General features: G+C 37.3%; 1 protein-coding gene across 1 annotated transcript in view; it reads left to right on the forward strand.

The window, feature by feature from the left end:
• nr3c2 (nuclear receptor subfamily 3, group C, member 2) overlaps window positions 1-22,282 on the forward strand; it is an 82,597-nt gene that overhangs the window by 40,328 nt on the left and 19,987 nt on the right. The window contains exon 3 of the mRNA XM_077246653.1: window positions 18,047-18,174. Coding sequence (XP_077102768.1) covers window positions 18,047-18,174 — 128 coding nt within the window. The remainder of the gene's footprint in view (window positions 1-18,046; window positions 18,175-22,282) is intronic.

A 22,282-nucleotide genomic window follows, 5' to 3' on the forward strand; every position in this document is an offset into this window, starting at 1 on the left:
AGATACAGGTCGCATAGGGGGAAACAAAACGGAATTGGGTCGTTTCAGCCTGCAGTGTGAACGTAACCTAATAGTCTGACCCGGAACTATAAAGAAAATTTCATCCACTTATCGTCTGAAGGGACTGTTCAGCAGGCATCCCTGGGCAATGACGAACGACGCAGTGTCTCGTTCCTTGTTCTCAGGGAACAGAGGTTACAGTTGTAACCTAGACATTCCCTAGAAGGGGAGGCGTGTCTAGAAGGGGGGCGCGGGGTGGCACTGCCCCCCCCCTGGAATATGATTGGCCCCCCCTGGTGCCCCCCCCCAACATCATTGGGCTAGATTTACTGTCAACTTCACAATGCCTTAACGACATTGGATCAGAACGCTGTCAATCACTGCTTGATTTGCGATTCGCAAAGCGGAATCACAGTCTGTAGGAGACAGTAGGAGAGAGCGACACCTCGAACGTCACAGTTAATGGTATAAACACACTCAATTACAGCAGGGCTGGACTGGCCATCGGGCATACCGGGCACTTTCCCGGTGAGCCGACGTGCTTTTTGGGTCGATACAGATCATTCTTAAAAAAAAATAAAAAAAATGTTTTTGTCTGAACGGCCCATAATACTCGTACATCGGCGGCCCATTCGTTTAGTTTTGCTTGATTGGCGGCGCTGGGATCTTTGTGCCGGTGTAATGCATTGGACAAAGAAGTCAGCGTAGGTTTTTTTTTTTTTTTTACAGACCGGCCCATGAAACACGTAGATCAACGGCCCATTGGTTCTTTTATTGATTGACACTGGGCTGGTACAATCACATCTTTAAACTCCTCCCCCTCTGGGCTCTGAGCGAGCGTGCAGTGTCAGTGTGTATCTGTCAAAATAGTCAGAGATGGACAAGAAACGCAAGGAATGTGCAGAGAAATAGCGTGTAAAAAAAGAAACGGGCCCTTCATGTGTCTGATGAGGATATTGAGGAGGATCAGGAGAGAATGAGTGAGTGAAGAGAACTGTGGTAAGCAGAACTATAGGCTACTTTCGTGTAGGAACCCATTACCCAGTTACACATTATTTACACATCTGCATAGTTGACGATTACGCATTTTACTAGAATTGTAATGAAACGCGTTTGTAAACCACGTTTTCCGCCAAAATAAAAGATCATGTGTTTATCTCTTTCAAGCATAGAAATTATTACAAAACTAATTATGAAAGTTGCTTTTATTTTTCCGTGCATTTGTTTTACAATATGTCTATTACTGTCATGGGATTAATATTATAACTATTATTATGTAGTGTAATGCAGACAGACACTATATCACAGCTAAAAGAGTTTTGAGTTTTTCTTTGTTCAATTTGCACACTTATTATGGGTTGGAGCTCTTAATTTTTAACTTTCAAAGTGCACCAGATTGATGAATTTAAAATTAAAAAGCACAAATTTTTCTTACGGGTAGCTCCCCCGAACCCCCCTAAAGGGACAGAGGTCCACCCACCACAGATTTACCAAAAATCCTGTCAAACACTGGTATTGCTGTGCCAATGCAGCTTATAGCTTGTTTTAGGATTCATCATTGAGGAATAGTTTGATTGTATTTTACAATTAGTAGTTATTTCATCTATTAACTCTTACTCATTCCTACTCACTCATTACATGGCATTAGTGGTTTTAATAGAAGTTAGTATAGGCTACATTTTCGGGGGCGTGAAAAGATCGGTTGTGTTTATGATTATATGTACAGTAGTGTGCCAGTCTGGGCCAAAATGCCAAGGCCGATTTTTAGTCCCAGTCCAGCCCTGAATTACAGTATATATTTTGAAATATCGCACCATATGTTAGTCTTTTTACTTTCATGTGTGACTGATCAAGCCAGTAACGTTATTAGCTAATGTAACTTCGGCAGACTGAATAGAGATGACTTGTCAGTGTTATTCCGCGGCAGCGCACACGACCACATAAATATAAAATATATAAATATTACTTTATCTGTTGTTTTAAAGACTAAAGGCACAATAATCTTTTCCCCCAAAAATTGTGCCGTGGTAAACATTAAAATGTGAGAACGTTAACTAACACCATAACTACATGCAATTCTGTGTAATATACTTAATGGGTTTTGTTTATTTTTACACAGCAACAGGAAATCAAAGGTTTCTTTAAGAGGAAACACACAAACACACACACACACACACACACACACACACACACACATTCAATGTTTGCGTTGAGAATAAAGCATGTTAAATTACTAATTAATGCCTAGGTGATGTTTTTTTATATATAAGAAAAAAACTGTGTGGTCCAATCCATGTAAAATACAAAATGATTTTCAGGCTCTTGTGCAGTTTCACATTTAATACCATCTATATTAAGATACTCGCCATTGCAAAGATTTTTTAAATCTTTAAAAAACATTTTTTTTAAATTTTCTAAACAAGTATTTATTTCTAGTTGAATTTTCTAGCTGATTTCCCATGGGCCCCCTCTGACTGGTTTTTGGTTCCGCCGAACAACGGAAGGCCTACCAAGGCCGCTCAAAGGCTTGGAACCAACAGCTTCCATGGAAGGGGTTCCTTTAAGGGAATATGGCCAGGGGGTCCGAAAGGAGTCCCGTCCAGTCATTTTCTGAGGGGAACCTAAAGTCGACCCCACATGCCACAAGGGAGGCTGACCTGTTCAAATTTACTGACCTAGTCTTGCCAACAACCTGTCTGTTTCCTAAACAGAGTCTCTCACAAAATCCAATTGGGAAAAACTGCAATTAATAGTTAGCTCACAAACCGGATCATAGAGACGGGCATCCGGGAGAGTAGAACTCAGCATAGCGGTTAATAACCCTTGCAAACGAGGGGAGTAACTCTACTCGATCCTGGATCTACACCGTGCTTCAAAGCCCTATGGAGGCTGGGCACTCTAAAGGGACCCTAATAAGGGGGGCGCCTCCAGCTCTTGGGCTGATCTAACAGGGAAGCCTCGTGAGAGTCCTTCGACCTTCCGACCAGACTTTGGGAGTTAAGTATTCAAACAGAGTGATCCTTAGATAGATTCTGGAACACTATCTGGAGGCCTCAGTAAGTGGCCAACGACATTCAACCTTATGACTTGAATTCTTATATTCAAGGAGCTTAGAAGAAAAATCCTTTTTAACTTAAGGCCTTGCTGCCAGCTACTACACTCTATGTGTTAAGGGCGGAGACATGAGCACACTGCTTCTAACTCTCTAGAGAGAAAGACCTGACAATGGCCATAGAAATCTGCATGGGAGGCTTTTCGAAGGTAGCCTGCTACCTATGCTATCTACCCTGTTACACCACTAGCATTTAAACCTAATGCAAAAGGCGGGCCTTGGCCAGACAACTCTTGAGTAAGAGAAGGCTAGTACTAGGAAAAACTAGATTTACAGGAATAAAATCTCCTGATGGTCTAAGGAACCTACACTCAGATACTGAGAGGCTCGAGGCGAGAATGCATAGCAGACTACCACCAAAATCCTAGATACTAAGCCTAAGCCAGATATCGAAATGAATATTATATGTCTGAAATTCAGAGCTATAATTTCAAAACAACTTTCTAAAGTGAGAGGAGAACTACTGCTCTAGTATAAGGTAACTTCATGGCCCTATTTCTACTCCTATAAAAATCCTAGCTAACACACCCCTTAATACTTTCTAACAGGGAACCGAGGTCTACTGTTCAACCTTAGTAAAAAACCTTCGTAAAGGTAGGAGACCTACAAAGCTCAACCTGCTGCCCGTAGAGCGATGGCCTAGACGACATTCACAAAATGGAGGCCTATCACCATAAATAGCTCGAAAGAGCGCACTTACTACCAAACCCAACGCCTGACCTACAGAAGGGTTCCACATTGAAGGAATCACTCATCACAGGTCCAGCCTCCTGGCTGATGCAAGAAGCGCCTGTGGTCTCGGAAGTTTGCAGATTCGGACCGCAGTGTTATGCAAGATTTAATGCTGCCGAGCATGCCTTTACCTCTCAGAACTTTCCCAGCACCGTCTTTACGGAGGTGCCGAAAAGTTCAGAAGGCGACACTGATATATAGATAAGAAAAGCTTTCTTTCTCCCAATGTCATCCAAGTTCAACCACAGATGCCTATCCTTGGCCACCATCACCGCCATTGAGTTCGTCCGATCACTGCGGCTGGTTGTTTTGGTGGCCCGGAGAGCTAACCTGTAGTGCGGCGCAGATGGTTTCCACTGGGTCAGGGGAAAGACCCCGACCTTGGTCCAAATCTTTCAGCAGATCAGAGTGGTATACTTGCAGCACAGCCATTGTGTGCAATGCATCACCAGCCAGACCTGCCATCGCATATGCCCTGCCATTTAAGAGCGATGTGTCGATGCCTCTCCAACCGCGAGATAGTTCCCGAACCTCTCGTCAATTGAGGCATCGACACATACCCGTGTTTGGTACCCCTCAAGAACTGATAATGCTTGCTGTGAGCCCAAACAGCAAATGCACAAGTTGTGTGTGTCATTAAGTGTCAATATCTTAGACACGGATCACACACTCCCTGAAGCGTTTTTCACAAGCCATGATTACCTTTTGAAGTTTTCAGGTTGAAGCTTACAAACAAAACAGTCCCTGAAGATGAAAAGAGGATGACGTGTTCTCTAGGCGATCATTTTATACTTACGGGTCGCACTAGTGGTGACGTGATAGGCTGTCGCCGGTCAATATCGATTGCCGTGATTGGATAGCTTTTCAGACACCGGTTCACGTGGAGGGTGTTCCCCATAGCGTCATCGACGCAGTGCGAGATCCCTTTTGAAAGGGAACTATATTCAGATGTTTTAATAGAATAAGATCATTAAAATCATTGTGTTTTCTGGCCAGTTGTTTAAAAGCAGAAATGAACAGAATTATCATTCAGTTTGGTGAAGAAAATAATTGTTAAACATATAATTTATATATTTTTTTTAGTGCACACATTAATGACGGCAGCCTTTAAAATGATTTTTGTTGAAAATTGTCTTAGGTGATATAATTGACTGTTTTGTAAAAAGGGCTTTGGATCCAATGAAATCTCTAAGGATGTTGATTCTCCATGTAAGATTTCATTTTCAAATGGTGTTGTCCTCAAAATAATGATTATTGAACAGGATTTAATTAAACCAAAAAAGTATTTATTGTTGTTAGTAAGCAACGAGAACTATTTTGAGATTTTCTAGTGGTCTGTACGTACATGCTTCATGAGATTTCTTGTGCAGGTGTAGCATTGTTCTTTAAACCTCCATATGGTGCAGTAATCCTCCATCATGCACATACTACATCTGAAAAAGGTCATGAAACAAGGACACTGGTGGTCTAAAGTGACATGTGTGTGTGATGTTCTGATAATGTTCTTTTACGTTTTGTACCTTAATCTCAGAACCCTTTGTGCTTCAACTCAAACAATACCCCATTAGGATTTATGCATCTTGCTACAGACTAAAATTGTGTTAAATATAGACAGCATTGAGAAAATCATAATTCATGGGACAAATATACAAAGGGGAAACATAAATTATAGTTTTACATCTGTAGAGCTGATATTCATCTCTGCAAGACTGATATCCACACATGCTTTTATTAACTTGTGAGACCAAATCCTATTTCCAATTTTAATAATAAACCTGGTAATCAGGCACATTTTTATTTCTGGTTGTTCTCCCCAGTGGCTCTATTCCTAGTCAAGTACAGTCAAACTTGAGACTGTACACAGTCAGTTGGCTCACATGCTGCGAATTAGATGGCTTAAGTGCAGTGGTGCTCCTTCTCACGGCTATGTTTATGTGTATGTGTGTGTGTGTGTGGGGGGGGGGGGGGGGGTCATGGTTTCACGTGCAGTAACTCTTCGCAAGGCACTGATCATTATCTATGCATGCCTTAATCACAGTTGGCAGAGGGTTGAGATAGATAGAGCTCAATTTCGCTTCTTCTGCGTTCAATAATGCAATCTTAATCAACAGTAAATGTGGCATAATGTGGTTCATAAAATGCAATCGCAAATGCAAAAATGCAATGCAAATGCAAATTTTGACTCGACCCTTAGCTTAAAGGGTTTAAAGGAATAGTTCACCCATTTACTCACCCTAATGTCCTTCCAAACCTTTATGACTTTCTTTCTTCTGTTGAACATACAATTATTGTAAGATATCTTGAGAAGAATCTCTGTTGTTGTTGTTGTTGTTGTTGTTGTTGTTGTTGTTTTAGTTTTGTTGTTGTTGTTGTTGTTTTTACCAACATTTTTAAAATATCTTCTTTTTTGTTCCACATAAACTTTCTGTCATAAAGGTTTGGAACACCTCATGAAGATTAAATTATGACAGAATTTTAATTTTGTCCCTTTAAAGGGTTTGTGCCATTCCGTTGTCATGGCAAAAACATTGTAAAATTGAATATAACTACACAGAAAATGTTGGCAAACATTTTTGTTTTCCCACACTAAAATCATGTTAACATATTTTTTTTTACTTCTTGTGGCTATACTTCTGAAAACATTTACAGATTCTATAATTCCTTCACTTCTCAAGATTTTTGCTTGAAAAAAAGCAACGAAGGAACAAATCAAAATTATTTTTTGTGGTAATCAACATTTTGGCAAATGCTGTAGATTGAGCGTAACTTGTACTGAACCCAGGATTATTTGAGTTAATAAAGCAAAAGCAGGTGACTATTCATTCATTTGTATAGGCAGAATTAAACTCTTTTGAGGAGTGAACACCAAAAGCAGGTGTTAATTAGTATCTCAATGAACAGCTTGACCTGTCATGTCTGCAGAGACATATACAGCATAACAGATGACTCATAACTCAAGCATTCTAAAACACATCTGTTGCTGATAAGGGCTGGTAAGATATTTTGATTCTTCTTAGCAAGACTGCAAACTCAACCTCATAACTCAGTCGAAGTGTCCACTTGCTGCCCTTGAGCAAGCCTTGTTCAATGAGTGTGTCATTACAGCTGTGTGACTTTGGCCTCAGGCCGGACGGTTTACGGTGAGCACGCACAGAATGTCGCATTGCTACGCTGTCCAAATGTAGCTCTGAAACGTTCGTCCGGCTGTCAGACGACTCCAGCAGAGTCTCGGCCCCGCCTGAACTTCATTGTTTATTGTTCCATAACATAAACACGCAGCCAGAATACAGTCTTCAAATGTTTCTTGAGCACCAAATCAGCATATTAGAATGATTTCAGAAGAATCATGTGACACTGAAGACTGGACTAATGGTGACTTCTGAAAATTCAGCGTTGCCATAATAGGCACCAAACTTTTGAACAGGAGTGTACACTATAAACACTAAGCTTTTAATTGTCTTAACCACAAATTATTGGTCAGGAAATTAGCTGAATTTAAGCAAATGTACTTAAAAGGCCATTGCTGTCTCATAAAAACAAGAAAATGCTCCTGCCCAAACTGCAAAGACAACCAAGAAGTGGCTTGAGAACAAGTCCATCAGACTGAGTCCAGATTTGAACCCTATGGTGAATATTTGAAGACTTCAGATGCAAAAGCCGCTAAACTCCACCTCCATCAAAAATGAGATAACGATATTGTGCGAATGCTTTCCGCACATAAAATATATTGAAATGTGAGATGATGTATATTGAGATGAAAGTATACGTTCATCAAATACTTTCGCTTCAAACCCGCTAAATCCTAGCCTCAGCCCATTTAGAAATACCGCTTTGTTGGCAGAAACCTCTAAACACTGCTTCCCTTTGCCAGCAAAAGCCTCTAAGTTCAACTAACCAGAAGATGCAAATTGAATCATATAATTTCTAGATGAATGACGGCGTGCATATAAGCCAGCTTTCAGTTGTCGAGCTGCAAGTTTTTATCCGGTTTTAGATTAAACAAGATGGAGGAGTATGATGAAATGGATGTACCTGTGGTAGATTCAGTCACTGGCAAAATGAAACATCACCAACCTCATAATTCTGCCCATTTTAAAAGGCTAAAGAAAACCATTAAAGTGGCAATGACATGATTTTGTCATGATTTTGTCGAGTCCACACTGTTGCGAGTTCTGCAGCAGATTTCTACCCGACAGTCAAAGCGGCATCACGAAAGTGCCACTGCGATTGTTTCGGGAGCCATTTGGGACAGGGTCACTCTTCTTCCTGTAAAAAGCGGTCTGTAAGTTTGCCCACATGGTTTAACTTGTAAAAATTACTTTATCTACAGCATTTCTGCAGTTCTAATTTCCTGAACAGTGATTTAAGATTAAAATGGTTAGGACCATTAAAAGACAACGAAACATTTTGCCAATTTTGTCTTGGCCAAGTAAATCTGCTTATTTGTATCATTGTTTACTATCCACCTTATTCATGACGAGCTTACTGCGTTTTTGAATTATGGGTGGCATTTCCGATTTGGGGAACTTCCATTCAAAAAGACTGAAACTAATCATTTCAAATCAGAAGGTTGCCCAACAATTAAAGCTTATACGTCAGTTTGACTCGATGAGCTATCAGTTTTCTTTCAGGTTTTATTTAAGAACAACATGAGAATAAGGAAACACTTGGTATTTTAATGTGACATGTTAACAAGAATATCTATGGCAAGAGCTCTTTTCAGTCACTGCATTCTTTTCCTCATGATTATTTTATTTTTTTCCTTTTGCATTCCGCTTAAAAAGGTCAACATGTACTGCACATTTGTGGTCTGTTCTCCCGATTTAATTTACGATATATATCATTAATACTTCACTGGAATGCACGAAGAATCTCTCTTTTTTTCACCCCAAATCCTCACGTCTCTTTCCAGTTTTTTAGGTAAATTTATTATCTGTCAAAATGACTGAAATCACTTTGAAATAGTATCAATCAATGCTAAAGTAAATCTTTTTTTTTATTATTATTAAGGCAAAGTATGTTACATAATACAGATTACCACAGTGATATTTAACCGTCCAATTTTGCTGTGGAAAGATTCACGCTTTTGGGGTCATTCATGGTCTGTTGAAAGTACCTTGTTGATGCTTTTACACTTTTAAATGTCCTTTTAGTCTTCAATGGTTGAAGGGTGAGTAGAATAATGTAATGTCATTGTACACAGTTTACAAAATATATATTATTGCGACTAGTAGAGCTAGTCTTTCAATGATTGTTTACAGCTTAACGGAAGTCACACCCATAATTCGCGCAAAGCGTCATGGGGCTTAGGAATAATGTAGATAGAAATAATTTTTTTACAGTTTTTATTGGCCAATTTTTGGCTTAGGTTACAGTAGAATTACATCTATATCCGTCTGGATTTAATATAACAGACAAATGTTTTTTATTGTTAGTGACTGACTAGGTATAGAGGACCATAAGTATGTCTCCTTCGGGTAAGCTAACACACTTCAGGGATTTAGCTTCTTGTTTGTCCTAGTCAACATAAACCCAGTCTAGAGGTCATAAGTGAATCAGGGCCATGTTTCTGTGCCTAAACTAGGCCACCAGAGGCAAAGAGGTGGTCACACTGGATTCAGTGGAAACAGCTCATTGTGAGTTCACAAGTTCACCCATGTCACCAACACAACGGATTTGTGGCATTTTTGCACAGTTGTATATTTACAGGCTTTCACGAAGGTCTGTTTATATCTCCAGGCTCAACATAAGCCAGATTAGTGTAAATTGTGCAGCATATCATTTCAAATGTGCTGAAAACAGGACCTCATAAGGGTTTTAATGCATGAATTAGGTGCTACGGCTGGTTGTTGCTATTTGCTGAGAAAAAACAACAACTAAATATTAGAAAGATATCCCTATCTGAATCAGACAGAAAATTATTTTAAACGTAATCATTGCTTTGTATAACACTAGTTTATTACACTGATTATCTTTTTTTAATCTTTCTGGTGAAGTATGGAAGCCCATTTCGGCCAAGAAAAAAAAACAGGCTTAGTTAAATCATAATCGTGACATAAGATGTCAAAATGATGTGAGATACTAGGTCACAATTAAAAAGTTAAAAAGTCAAAATTATGACAAAGTTTAAATTATGAGATAAAAAGTAATAATTATGACAAATTTTTATTTTATTTGATGTCATTATGACTTTTTATATCAAAACTTTTTAGCTCAAAATTGTAGTTAGTCTTCTACAAATATGTATTACTTTTAGCATATCATACTAATTTAGCATATCATAATTTTAACTTTTTATGTCCAAGCATGATGTTTTTATTTCTTGTGAACTGGGCTTCCATAATGAATAAAGCTCTTTTTTATTTTCTATTCTGTGTTTATGTACTTCCTTTTGAAACAAGACGTTTGGAAGATACATATTGAAGGGCTAGTCCATAAAAAATAAAAAAAATCCTGAAAATGATTTACTTCATGTTGTTGGCTACTGGTGGTATTAGTGGGAGGAGCATTGTGATTCTAGAGAGCATCTGATTAAATAAAACTGTCATGTAGGTTACCTTAAATCAAATGCCAGACATGGACTAAAATGCACAAATCTTTTAAAAAGATTTTTTATCAAATGTTGTTGGGGGTTGCATATAAGATTTAAATTTGTGTTGTTGTCTTAGTTAACATACTGATCTTTGCCCGTAGTGATAATAGAGATAATGACAGATAAAGTTGGCAGCAGGAAACATCACTGCATCATGGTTGATGTTTTGAAACTGTCACATCTGGTGTTGACCACTGGGGTATTATATGAGATTCTGTCTCCGTGGCTCTGCTAATAGATGGCTGTTCATTCTCTGTCAGGCTTCGTCACGCCTAGGGAAATAATATCCATGCTAATGAACATCAATTGATTTAGATGAACTAGTTAGGTGAGTAACACAAGATGAACTTGCCCTAAGTCAATGATCAGGACATCTCAAAACCTTTTTTTTTGTTATAAAGGGCATTAATAAGCAGTGTACAGCATCTGGAAACAAGCACAAGATTAGTTATCTCAAAGCAATCACTTTTTCCCTATTCAAATAATCCATTATATAGTTAAATTATATGGACGACTCACTTAAGGATATAAAACCAATTTATTACACTGTTGTGTCTGATGGGAATAAAAAGAATACTGGATATCAGCAAAGTTATAAAACTGAGTTCACTGAGGCTGTCTGCCCTAGGGAAGATATAGCATGTGGCACTGTCAACAGTCAACAATCCTTGTAGGGCTGCAACTAACGATTATTTTGATAATCGATTAATCGGATAGAAATTAAATTAGATTTTTTTTTTTATTATAACTAAATAAAACCATAAATCAGGGTATTTATGTGTAAAAGTGTATTTTAAAAAGTGCAAAAGCCACACATTGAGTTTTACTTATATCAATATTTGCATTGTTTTTAATGATAATTGCTGATGGCAAGTTGACAAACATGATTATTGTTAAAAAAATGATATCCAACATATTATGTTTTAACACAATTTTTGTTAAAACAAATTTAAACAGACATGTTGTTCAGATGTGAATATCTGAACTAAAAACAAACTAAAAACATCTAAAATATATAATTCATTTAATTTTTATTTAAAATTAATTATATATAAGGAATATAAGGATAAAGAATATAATATATATTATATATATAATATATAAAATAATATAATATAAGGATACATTGATTAAATAAATATAGAAAGACTGAAAACAATTGTGTGAATGTAGAGCCGCAGTAGATCGCGTTTGAAAAACAATTAAAACTTAGTAGACAAATGCTATAAAAAGAGAACGGAATGGAGGTAACGTTACCCAGCAAGCTAACAGGCTTGAGTAAAGGACAGGAGAAATTATGCATTAGTGCACAAGCATTCGCTGAAAACCACTGAGTACAGTGACTAAAAAACAATATTTTACTGCTGCTGTTATTAACTGCCTTTATATTTAGTGCTTCACTTTGTAAACATCGTTTTAATTTAACCTATTTCTGCGGTAGCGCTATTTTAATCCATCACTTACGTTGCGAGCGAACTGATTGCACAACCTGATGCTCGAGACAAAATACAGACATCCCGGATGTCCCGGGAGTCTCCCGCATATTGATTGCGGCTCCCTGATGCCCGCGAATTAGTTCAAACTCCCGAAATCTAGATCGCGCAAGCAAGAGCGCGCATGCGAGACAGAGACTGCTCCAAACCGTGTAGCGCGCGTGCTCGGCAGAGCGCCTGAGGGAGAGACCTTGCGTGTGTGTGCGTACCAGTAAACGCTCCCCGTAACGTAAGCAGACCAACTAATCGATAATGACATTCGTTGACAACGATTTTCAATCGATTATAATCGATTTTATCGATTAGTTGTTGCAGCCCTAAATCCTTGTCTATCCAATTCTTCTATATTCTCTTCATTTTTTTTACATGAATAAGAAGTACACAACTTAATAATTGGCATCCAAGTGCAACTGTGTTAAAAATAAGGATGTCAGATTCATAGTGTACTTGTTTGTCAGTCTTGCCATACCTGCAGGGCTCATGTTGACAGACTGAAGTGTCAGTCCTCACTCACTATTTACATGCTCAACATTGTAATTGTAAAGGAAACCGCATGTTTCCAAATGTTTCTCCACCCAATGTCAGATCTAGCATGCTTACAAATTTTGGTGAATATTCGTGCCTTGAAAATCACTTGCACTGTGCATTTGACTAACTGTAAATTAACACTGTTTTATACTATTTGGGTTGGGAGTAATATATAAATCAATTATTACTCAAATCTTTCTGAACATCTTGCACCGCTCATGCATTTAAATAATCAATGTGCTATTGTAGCAATAACAGCTTCTACACCGTTTTCTGTACTAATGAGGCACATTGAAGTACATGAGAGAAATTCTAAGTGCATTTCTTGAAAAAAAAGTCTTAAGACGTTCTCAAATATTTTCTTAGAAATATCTTTTTGTTTTTCTCAAGGAGAAAATTATTGTCTTTGATGTTATCTGGTGGTTCTTGGTGAAGACTTGCTGATCAACTCAATGAAAAACACATCAAAGTCCTTTTTTTCTGCTCTGCCTGCAGATTACCGTAATAATCATAATAAGCATGCACACTATTTTCGTTGCAGCTGGCTTGACGAGAGTTCAGCACTCATGTGTTGTGTTTTTTAATGTACCGTGCATTTTAAATAGGTATGTTTTAAAAGCCTGTCTGAAGATGAAGCGGTCTGTTGCATTCATTTGTGCGTGCGTGCGTGCGTCCGTGTGTGTGTGTGTGTGTGCGGCCTGGTAAATGGGGACAAAATGGCAAAGATGGCAATATCCGAAATCCTTTTTTGGTCACCATGAGAAAAACAGATTATAAATCATATTAAGTGATGTTTTTTGAAAATGTAAAATGCAGAATGTTTTCTGTAAAGGGTAGGTTTAGGGGTAGGGTTAGTGTAAGGGGATATAATATACAGTATGTACAGTTTAAAATCGTTATGTCTATTGAAAGTCCCCTTAAAACATTAAAACACTACGTGTGTGTGTGTGCTGCTAGAATTCCTGTCTATGGGCACTTTTATATGTGCTGAATTCTGCCGCAAATTGTTGTAGTTATAAAGTTAAAAATGAGGTCCCTATTTGGCTTATTTTTGTGGAGTTTTGTTCAGCAAAAATTCATACCACATGTAATCATGACCAATTATTGTCTACATTATCATTGGTGTCACTTTAGAGTTCTTGTGCAAATCTAGTAATATTAATTTATTTTGTGTAGTTAATGCGTAGTATTTGAAATAAAAAATGTGAAAAAAAACATCTTAACTTTTTTTTAAAACAACTTATTCTGATCAATTGAAATTCTTCATATGATCATTGTTTTTGGGGAATAGAAAATATTCTTTACTTATATTTAGAAGAAAATAGAAATTAAGAAGAATTCTATTCTTAAGGATGATGTTTATGATTCACAAAGCAGTGCTATTTGCCTGGTGTAATTAATGATCTGCATAATTCATATTATATAATTCCTAAATCCTAATTGTGTGTGCACATGTATTTATTTTCATAATTGTATTCATTTTCATTTTAAAAAATCCTAAAATAAATCACTTCCTCTTTAGGATGCCTGAATCCAAAAAAAATAAAAATATATATATATATATATATATATATATATATATATATTTTTTTTTTTTTTTTTTTTTTTTTTGCAAGAATCTATTACATAATTTTTCACAGATTCTTTTTTTTCCACTTCTTCATAATTTACAGCTTCAACAAAATTAGTGCAGCAGCCATATTGAGCAACTCATTTCAGATGAAGAATATATTAATTCAGGTAATGAGATATTAAGAGAATGTAAATGTATTTCACACGCACTCACTGACGTTGCAGTTGACCCCTTGGTAGATCCACGTCTTAATAGCACTCTGGGGACCGATAATTCTCTGCAGGCCTCTCTACGTAGCGCTTGGAGTGGATGCCGGGATGTTTAGGCTGTCTCACTTTGGTTATGTAAGCCGTTTGTCCTCTCTCCTGTTTGTTTTACCTAATCTACCTTTAGCTTTTGCCGCATTCCAAGTTTTGTTACATAAATACTCTAGACCGAAGAGGAGGTGGCTGTCTGTAAGAGCGGTCACTATTTGCACAATGAATGGTGATCCTCTTGAAGCTGAGCAGGACTCATTTTCTCTGGCTTTGGTTAGCATCTGTACATCTGTGTGCTGTGAAGTCTGATAACTTAACACCCACCTTAACTGAGAGAGAACCTCTCTAATGGTTCAAATTCAGCGTAACTATCGCTGCATGTTCTATTTCTGCCCATTGCTCTGCATAGAGCCGGGAGAAAGACTGCTGCTTTAGCGCTCTGTTGAGATTGATACGTGACAGCTCCAGCGCTGTACATTCGAGCAGTTATATGGTTTGTTATTTTTGCATTCCTGATCCATCTGTCAGTCTTCTTTCCCAACCCTGCCAGTATCTTTCTGCAGATCTCAGCTGATGCAGCAGCACGGACGCAGCAATAAATATTCACAATCCAAATAATACAGCGAATGCCTAAACCTTGCACTCCATTTCATTCCCGTAGTTTTCAAGTTGGGCTTGAACATGTTGAATTATTATTATGCTTATTTCCGTACATGACCGGTAAGTGGTCACTACCGTTTCTATTCACAATCCTTCAATTCTATTAACTTCCTTCGAAATAATTTAGATTCTATAATTGCAAAGGGAACAATAAGTAATTCTGTGTAAGGGTGTAGCATCGTAACAAAACAAAAAAAATCCTTCCTGTTTGTCGTTGAAACTTGGTTATTAAGTACTGTATGTCTCTTGCACTGACATTTACATAAACTACAGTTTCTGCTGAACGAATGCAATTGGGTCATTCCTACTGTGCAGTTTACTTATATACGAAATTTACACATTTAAAAGATAGAAAGTGCTAGATTAATCTCTTATCATTACATCATAATTAAATTAACATGAAATAAAACTTGTTTTGAGTGGATGTTGCTATTTTTGTCATGTCCCTTGGGGCTTTGCATTAACTAGTATGCTAATATTCGAAGTATCTCTTCATTTCCCTCCATTTGTTTTATTTAGTTATCAAATGATAGGTTATTCTGCATTCCAAAAAGGCAGTTCCTAAATAATTTGTGTAAATAATTTTGTTTATATATATATTCACTTTGTGTACTTGCACAAATCAAACCTAAAGCTAGAAAAATTGCCACTTGATCTCAATTCATGGTAAGTCTACTCTAGTTAAACTGCAATTGTACATGCGATGGATGTAAATTGCAAACATCTGTAGATAGTTGCATCTGTCCTCACTTCACCCCAGACCTTTTTCTTATTACCTTCCTTATTACCTGTCTGTTTCCAGAGAATCACTTTAAGCATTGTTTCCATGCACCATCTTACATAACATGTAAGACATTTCATTCTTTTATCAAAAAAAGGCCAACATGTTCACGTTTTGATGTCAAAACCGGATAATTCTTCAAAGCATTCAATATCTAACTTAAACTCTGTTTGTCAGGTTTTCTTAATGAGCAGCTTTTTGATAGTTATTAGCATTTCTTGTACATGTAAACTCACTCACTGACCACATAGACAAGGGTTACTTCAATAACACACAGGCACACTTGAGTAGATGGCAAAAACGGAAGTGAAGTTTGGAATCAAACTTCTCTAACTTCTTCTAAGAGAGGGGAGGCAGGTCAGGCATTTACTTCATTATCTATACCAATGAAATATCCACCAGCTAAAGTACTTGTTATCATTAATTGGTGTTTTTCTTTTAAGCACTAAACACAACAGCAGCAGTCTCGCAGTATGCCGTTCATAAGAGTGCTCTGTTTCATAACAATGAACACTGACCTACTTCCTGCAAAAGCAGTCACCTTGTCAGCCCTTTGCTTCGTCTTTTTCTTTTTTACTCCATGGCAGAGAACGCTTGGTGTAGAGCAAGAGAAAGAGGGGCTCGCTGAACAGTTTAATAAAGCTAGACCTCTCCACATCATGCACAGCGAGCGTTGCGGTGCTGCCGGGGCGATTAGCTCACCGGGGCCTGCCAATCGACACCCTCGCAGGAGACCCCTGCTAACCGGCTAACAAATTGAATGTGTGTTTAGACGGACGAGGGAGAATTAGATCAGCTCTCTCGACTGTGTCAGAAAGATGCTGTGAAGTTACTACCCGCACCAGGCCTTGAGAGGGACCGTGCCTCTGAGACGAAGAGGCTTGTTAAGACTCAAGGATGTTGTCAGAATGCTAACCAGACAATTACCGTGCACTACTGATTAAAACGAGAGCACACTCATTATCAAAGTTGGGGCGGGGGGGTTACGTGCTAAGCCTATCTTGTCGTTAACGTATTGTTAGAGCTTTACTGTTCATTTTAAATGAGCTCTGCTATGTGTTTTTTTATGCACGCCATAGGCGTCTTTCAAAGGGTGACTTTCACCCGCTCCACAGGGCTTCCTTAGAAGAGGCTCTGCCCACTCAGGCTATGTCAGGTTTCACTGGGCAATTTAATCAGATTTCTGCCAAGTCAGCCAGACTATTTGGAGTATGTGCTTCATTTTCAATGTTTCAATTTCATTTTGGAGGGCAGCGGATATAAAAATCTCTTTTTGAGATTCCAACATTCTCCCATTTTCTGCCACTTAATGTTGTTCAGTATTTATTTCTGTATTTTAAGACTCCAATAGATTAGGTATAATTGGATTTTGAAAGCGGAATATTATAAATGGGCGCAATTCTGTTGATGTTGTACAGTCAGACTTCCTGAATGATCTGGAGCAAAATTGTGAGACATACGTTATGAGTCAGTGACATATGCTGTGCCCTTTGGGTGCCCAGTAACAATGTGGGAATTACGGGATTTCTGCAGTGCTAAAATGGTTGGGCTCAAACGGCCCTGTAGAGGAGGATAAACTTAGCTCAAACCTGGGGTGTTATTTATGGGTTATTTTATTGAAATAGGCAAATCAATGACATGGCGGTGTCCTGGGTCTGTTAATTTATGAATTTAATATATTAATTATAATTATGCAATTGTATAATATACAGTAATTTATTGTTTATTACTATTACTTCAACTACTATTGTAATAACAATAATTGAATAACTTCTGTCAGAACATCAGAACATGCGCAACCAAAATGCAGAGAAATACCTTGAAATTTGCAAAAAAATTTAATTATTGAAAATAATGCTTAAGATGTCTACCCTCCCATGTATTCAGTGTCAAAGAAAATTTGTATCATATGTATTTATCACAAGACCTTTTTGAGTTATTAAATTGAATCTTTACAATGGTATAAAGGTTTTACAAAAACTAGATTCAAAAAAATATATTTATTTTCCCTTTTTTATCTTGGAAACCTTTTTTTTTTTACCCGTGACTGAAATAAAATAGTTGGTTCATTGAATAAATGTGTGTTGATTTACTTCCATTTTGTCTTGTTTCTGATTTTCCAGATATTTTCAAATATCAAATGCTTTAAGTTGTTTTGGTAATTTCTACAGTTACCCGTGAACTGCCTCTGCAACACATACAACAGAGCTACTGTATTTCTAAACATGAGAACATTGCGTTATATCATTAATGTGGTTTGTCACTTAATGTCACTCAAGTACAATTTACAGGTATAATTTTATTTGCTCTTATTTCAGTGCGTCTTTGAGACACACGTCTTCGACAGCCAAAGTGTGTCTGGTGTGTGGAGACGAGGCGTCAGGATGTCACTATGGGGTTGTAACATGTGGAAGCTGCAAAGTTTTCTTCAAAAGAGCAGTAGAAGGTAAGACTCTCATATGTATTCTCACATATAGTTCTCTCTTGCTGTTGAGAAATGTCTTTATGTCATATTAACAGGATGAATCGTTGCTAAAAAGGCCAGTTTAAAGCAGTATGAATTCCTTGTTGGTTTATGCATAATATTTCATAGAGCTCTAGAGATCGCAATCATTCTGGATGGTGAGATATGCGTTTTAATTCAATAAAAAACATTTTAAAAAAAATTATATATATATATATATATATATATATATATATATATATTGCATTTAGATCTATAAGAGATGCATTTAATTACGGATTACACGTGTACTATACAACTCTTTAATAGTTAATCTAAATGAAAATATGGATATCTGGGGGAAAAAATCCATATATTTTAGAGATAAACTAATATTAACCATATACAGCTGCACAATACTTGGTAAAGTAGACCCAGGCCTGGATTTGTATCCCTCTAAATTCAGGTAACAATGTCCTATGGGATATTTCACATCTGATAAGAGGAGTGAAATAGCGTTAATGTTATCAGGAAACTTTCAGTGGACTTTTCAGTTTATTAGCACCAACACATTGTTATCACAGACACTTCAGAAAGGTGCAAATTGCTGATTAAGCAAACAGACACATCCAAACTCCACAGAGGATCTCTAACAGCCAAACAGAAAAAGTGTGAGATGGGTGGTGGGGGGACGGGTTAGAGATGTTTAGAGTATATTCAAGGAAACACCTGTATGAACTCTAGATATTGTTGCTGAAGAAAACTTGTCAAAACTTCTAAACATTTTTAATTTGAAGTGTAAATTAAGACAGCATCCGTGGCATGCTGCCGATTACACAGACAACAACAGCTAGATGTTAATTTGAAAATAACCCTGACTATTCCATGCTTCTCATCTAGTAGACAGTAAGCTATATCTAGCAGAAAAGTCTGTCATCAATTACTCACCATCATGTTGTTCCAAAACCACCTTCATCTTCGAAACACCAAAGCTATTTTTAATGAAACCTGAGATATTTTAGTCCGTACATTGAATGGTTATGCAAACCAAAACTGTCATGCTTCAAAAATTTCATAAAGACATTGCAAAAGTAAGCCATATAAATCAAACAGTTTAATTCTGCATTAACCAATGAGGTTTGTTCTCGAACATCAAGCAATCACAGTTAATTATCCGCTTACCATATTTGATGTGCTCCATATTTGTATGTGTGTTAACTAATATTTATATGTGAATAAAAATTAAAAGCGATCATGTCTCTTCAGAAGACTTCTGTTAAACCACATGATTCATATGTATTACTTTTGCAACTTCTCTCTGAACTTTTCTCTGAAGTTCGCCGGGCTTGGAATGACATGAGGATCAGTAAATTAATTTTCATTTGGGGCGGGGCTAGGGGAGATTCACTATTTTTATTTATTATTTGTTAATCAGCATGAAAACTTGCTGCATGAATACAGTCATTATTGCAAAATAAACATTTCAGGATGATACAAGACCCTTACTCTTCATGTCGTGTCCTGTTCATCATGTCAGGGTTTATTCTGAGATAAAGACTGAATGTACATTATGCTGTAACATTTACTATTACTCAAATTTAGTAATTTATTAGTTAGTGATAGTAATAGATGAAGTTATTAAACGTTTGAAAAGTGTGTGTGTTTATATCAAGCATTTTCTCATGTCATGATTTTTCATAAGAGCCCTGAATGAGGTCACACCTCAAGGGCATTCAGAAGTGCAGCCGCTTTGCCAACACCACAGCAGAGGTAGTGCTGTGTAAGAGTGTGCGCTCCATTACCTTACCTGACCTCAGCCTAGTTACCATCTGAGAGAGAGAGAGAGAGAGAGAGAGAGAGAGTGTGGGGGTGGAGGGAGGAGGCAGAGAGAGAGAGATTGTGAAGAGTGAGCTAGGGGAAGAACGAGAGTGAGCAATAAGATTGGAAACGGATAAAACGTTAGACACAGTGAAGGAATAGACAGAGACAGGTCTGTTTTAAAACCTAGCCTTGCTGCCTGCTACCTAAATGGGCAGCTGCCTTCTAAGGCAGTATCCTAACTGTTATAAGAGAATGATTTTGAATGCTTTACATAGGGCAGTCATTTAACACAAATAGCGCTCCACACAAGGGAAACTCGACAGGTAATTGATTTCAGTGGAATTTGTCATTGGCATGTTGCTAAGCTAACAGCACAAGGTTTTCCAGCCCTGTTCCTTGAGGCACACAAACAGTACACATTATGGATGTCTCACCTATCTGACCCATCCATTTCAGTTTTTGGGAGTCTCTACTACTGAGCTGATGAGTTATTTATTTTATTATTTTTAAGAATTGATCGAAAACGTGTACTGTTGTTGTGCTTTAAAAAAAAACATACTCTACATACTCAAATAGTAAATTTGGCCACAAATACTGGCCAAAAATGTATCTTATTTACACTGTAATACTTCTTTTTAACAATTAATTTTAGTATTGAACAAGTTTCTCTTGCCTCATTTGCCACAAAGTAAAAAGGTGATGCTTTATAAAAGTGTGCTTACATTAGAAAACTTTTGGTGAAATTTCTGTAAAAAAAAAAAAAAAATCTGTGAAATGTTGCGACCAAAAAAAATGTATTGTCACTGTGTATCAATGGTGGTAGCAATGTATGAGGTCACTATTAAACCAAGCAGTTTTCTGTTGGTCAACACAGAGATTATGTGCATGACCAATGTCAGCCTGTTCTGAAATCTGTTGCCCCTCACATGAAATTCCAGATCACATGTATTTCTTTCGAAATTACTGGATAAACCGGTAAAATTTAACTAACAATGTTAAATGCGACCACACCTTTAGTATTTGGCCAAAACAATGTACTGTATCTTAGGAGGCAGCATAATTAAGATGGCTACCTTTTGGAATAGCCTTCCTATTGGGAGTGTGGTTTAATGATGACTTAACATTTCAGATGGCTTTGAAACAGAGCAAAAGACAGCCAGCAGACTGATACTTAAAAATCTACGGGAGGAAGTAGATAGACCATTTTTTTCACCCTTCACACTTTTTTGAAGTGTGGAAAGTTCTGAAGTGCTCTCTCTGGTACGAAAGAAAACCGCAAAAGGAAAATATTGCAGTCAACACTTAACAACTTCTGTTGTGTAGTTGCTGAGTTGTTCAGATAATAACTAATAGCATCATAAACACTTGTTTCTGTGGGAATAGTGTGAAGTGGCCATATGGTACTAGCTAATTCTCAACAGACTTTTATTAGGAGCGCTACAGCTGTTCAGTCTGAGCACTAAAATATTTGTTCCTTTATTATAAGAATTTGTAATTACATTTGGCACTAGGGATAGACGAGTTTTACTGTGTTGGTTTAGCTGTAGGGTTTGGGACCTCCGGCATGGAGAGGGACAAACACTAAATGAAAAGAATCCACATACAATGCTTATAGTGTTTTAGCTGTTCCTGGTGTTAGACGTCTTTATAAAGGCATGTTTCCATCCCTTTTTGACTGTGCTGGTGTCAGAGCTGGTACCCAATTTGGAACAATTCTGTGCATTTCCAAAACAAAACAAAAAAAAACTGTGCACCGTAATGCGCATGCTAGTGTTAGGGGAACAGTACTCATGCACTGCTTTGAAAACTGGGGAGCTTAGGAAATAAAGTTTATACGTTTATCATGCGTATTATTGATGATCGAAAACGTTTAGAATGGAGACATTTTAAGCATTTTCGACAAAATAAGGCAGGCCCGATATCCTAGCACGGACAACACAATTGCATTTGAAAGCAATTTTTGCAGCAAATCGGTCTATTGCATTTTAATTTAACATTTTGTGTTGTCGGATGTGAAATGTATCACCGTTGCAGTACAATGCCAATAAAACAACCAGATTTATTTGCGTATAATCAAAACAATGGCATGTAAACAGATTTAAAGAGGTTTGCTCAAGTCATGTAACATCTTAATGCGAGTAATTTTATTTTCTGATTATTGTCAATAATCAGATTATTGGCATACATATAAACATAGGTACTGCCACACCATCAAGGTTTTTAATGTCTGAGATGTCCTTCCTCGATAAAAAAAAGAAAAAAGTATGTGAGGCAGTTTGTCTATTTACAG

The sequence above is a fragment of the Siphateles boraxobius genome, unplaced genomic scaffold (genome assembly GCF_051911475.1).
Source record: "Siphateles boraxobius isolate OS27281-9 unplaced genomic scaffold, OSU_SipBor_1 29, whole genome shotgun sequence".
Taxonomy (NCBI): Eukaryota; Metazoa; Chordata; class Actinopteri; order Cypriniformes; family Leuciscidae; genus Siphateles; species Siphateles boraxobius.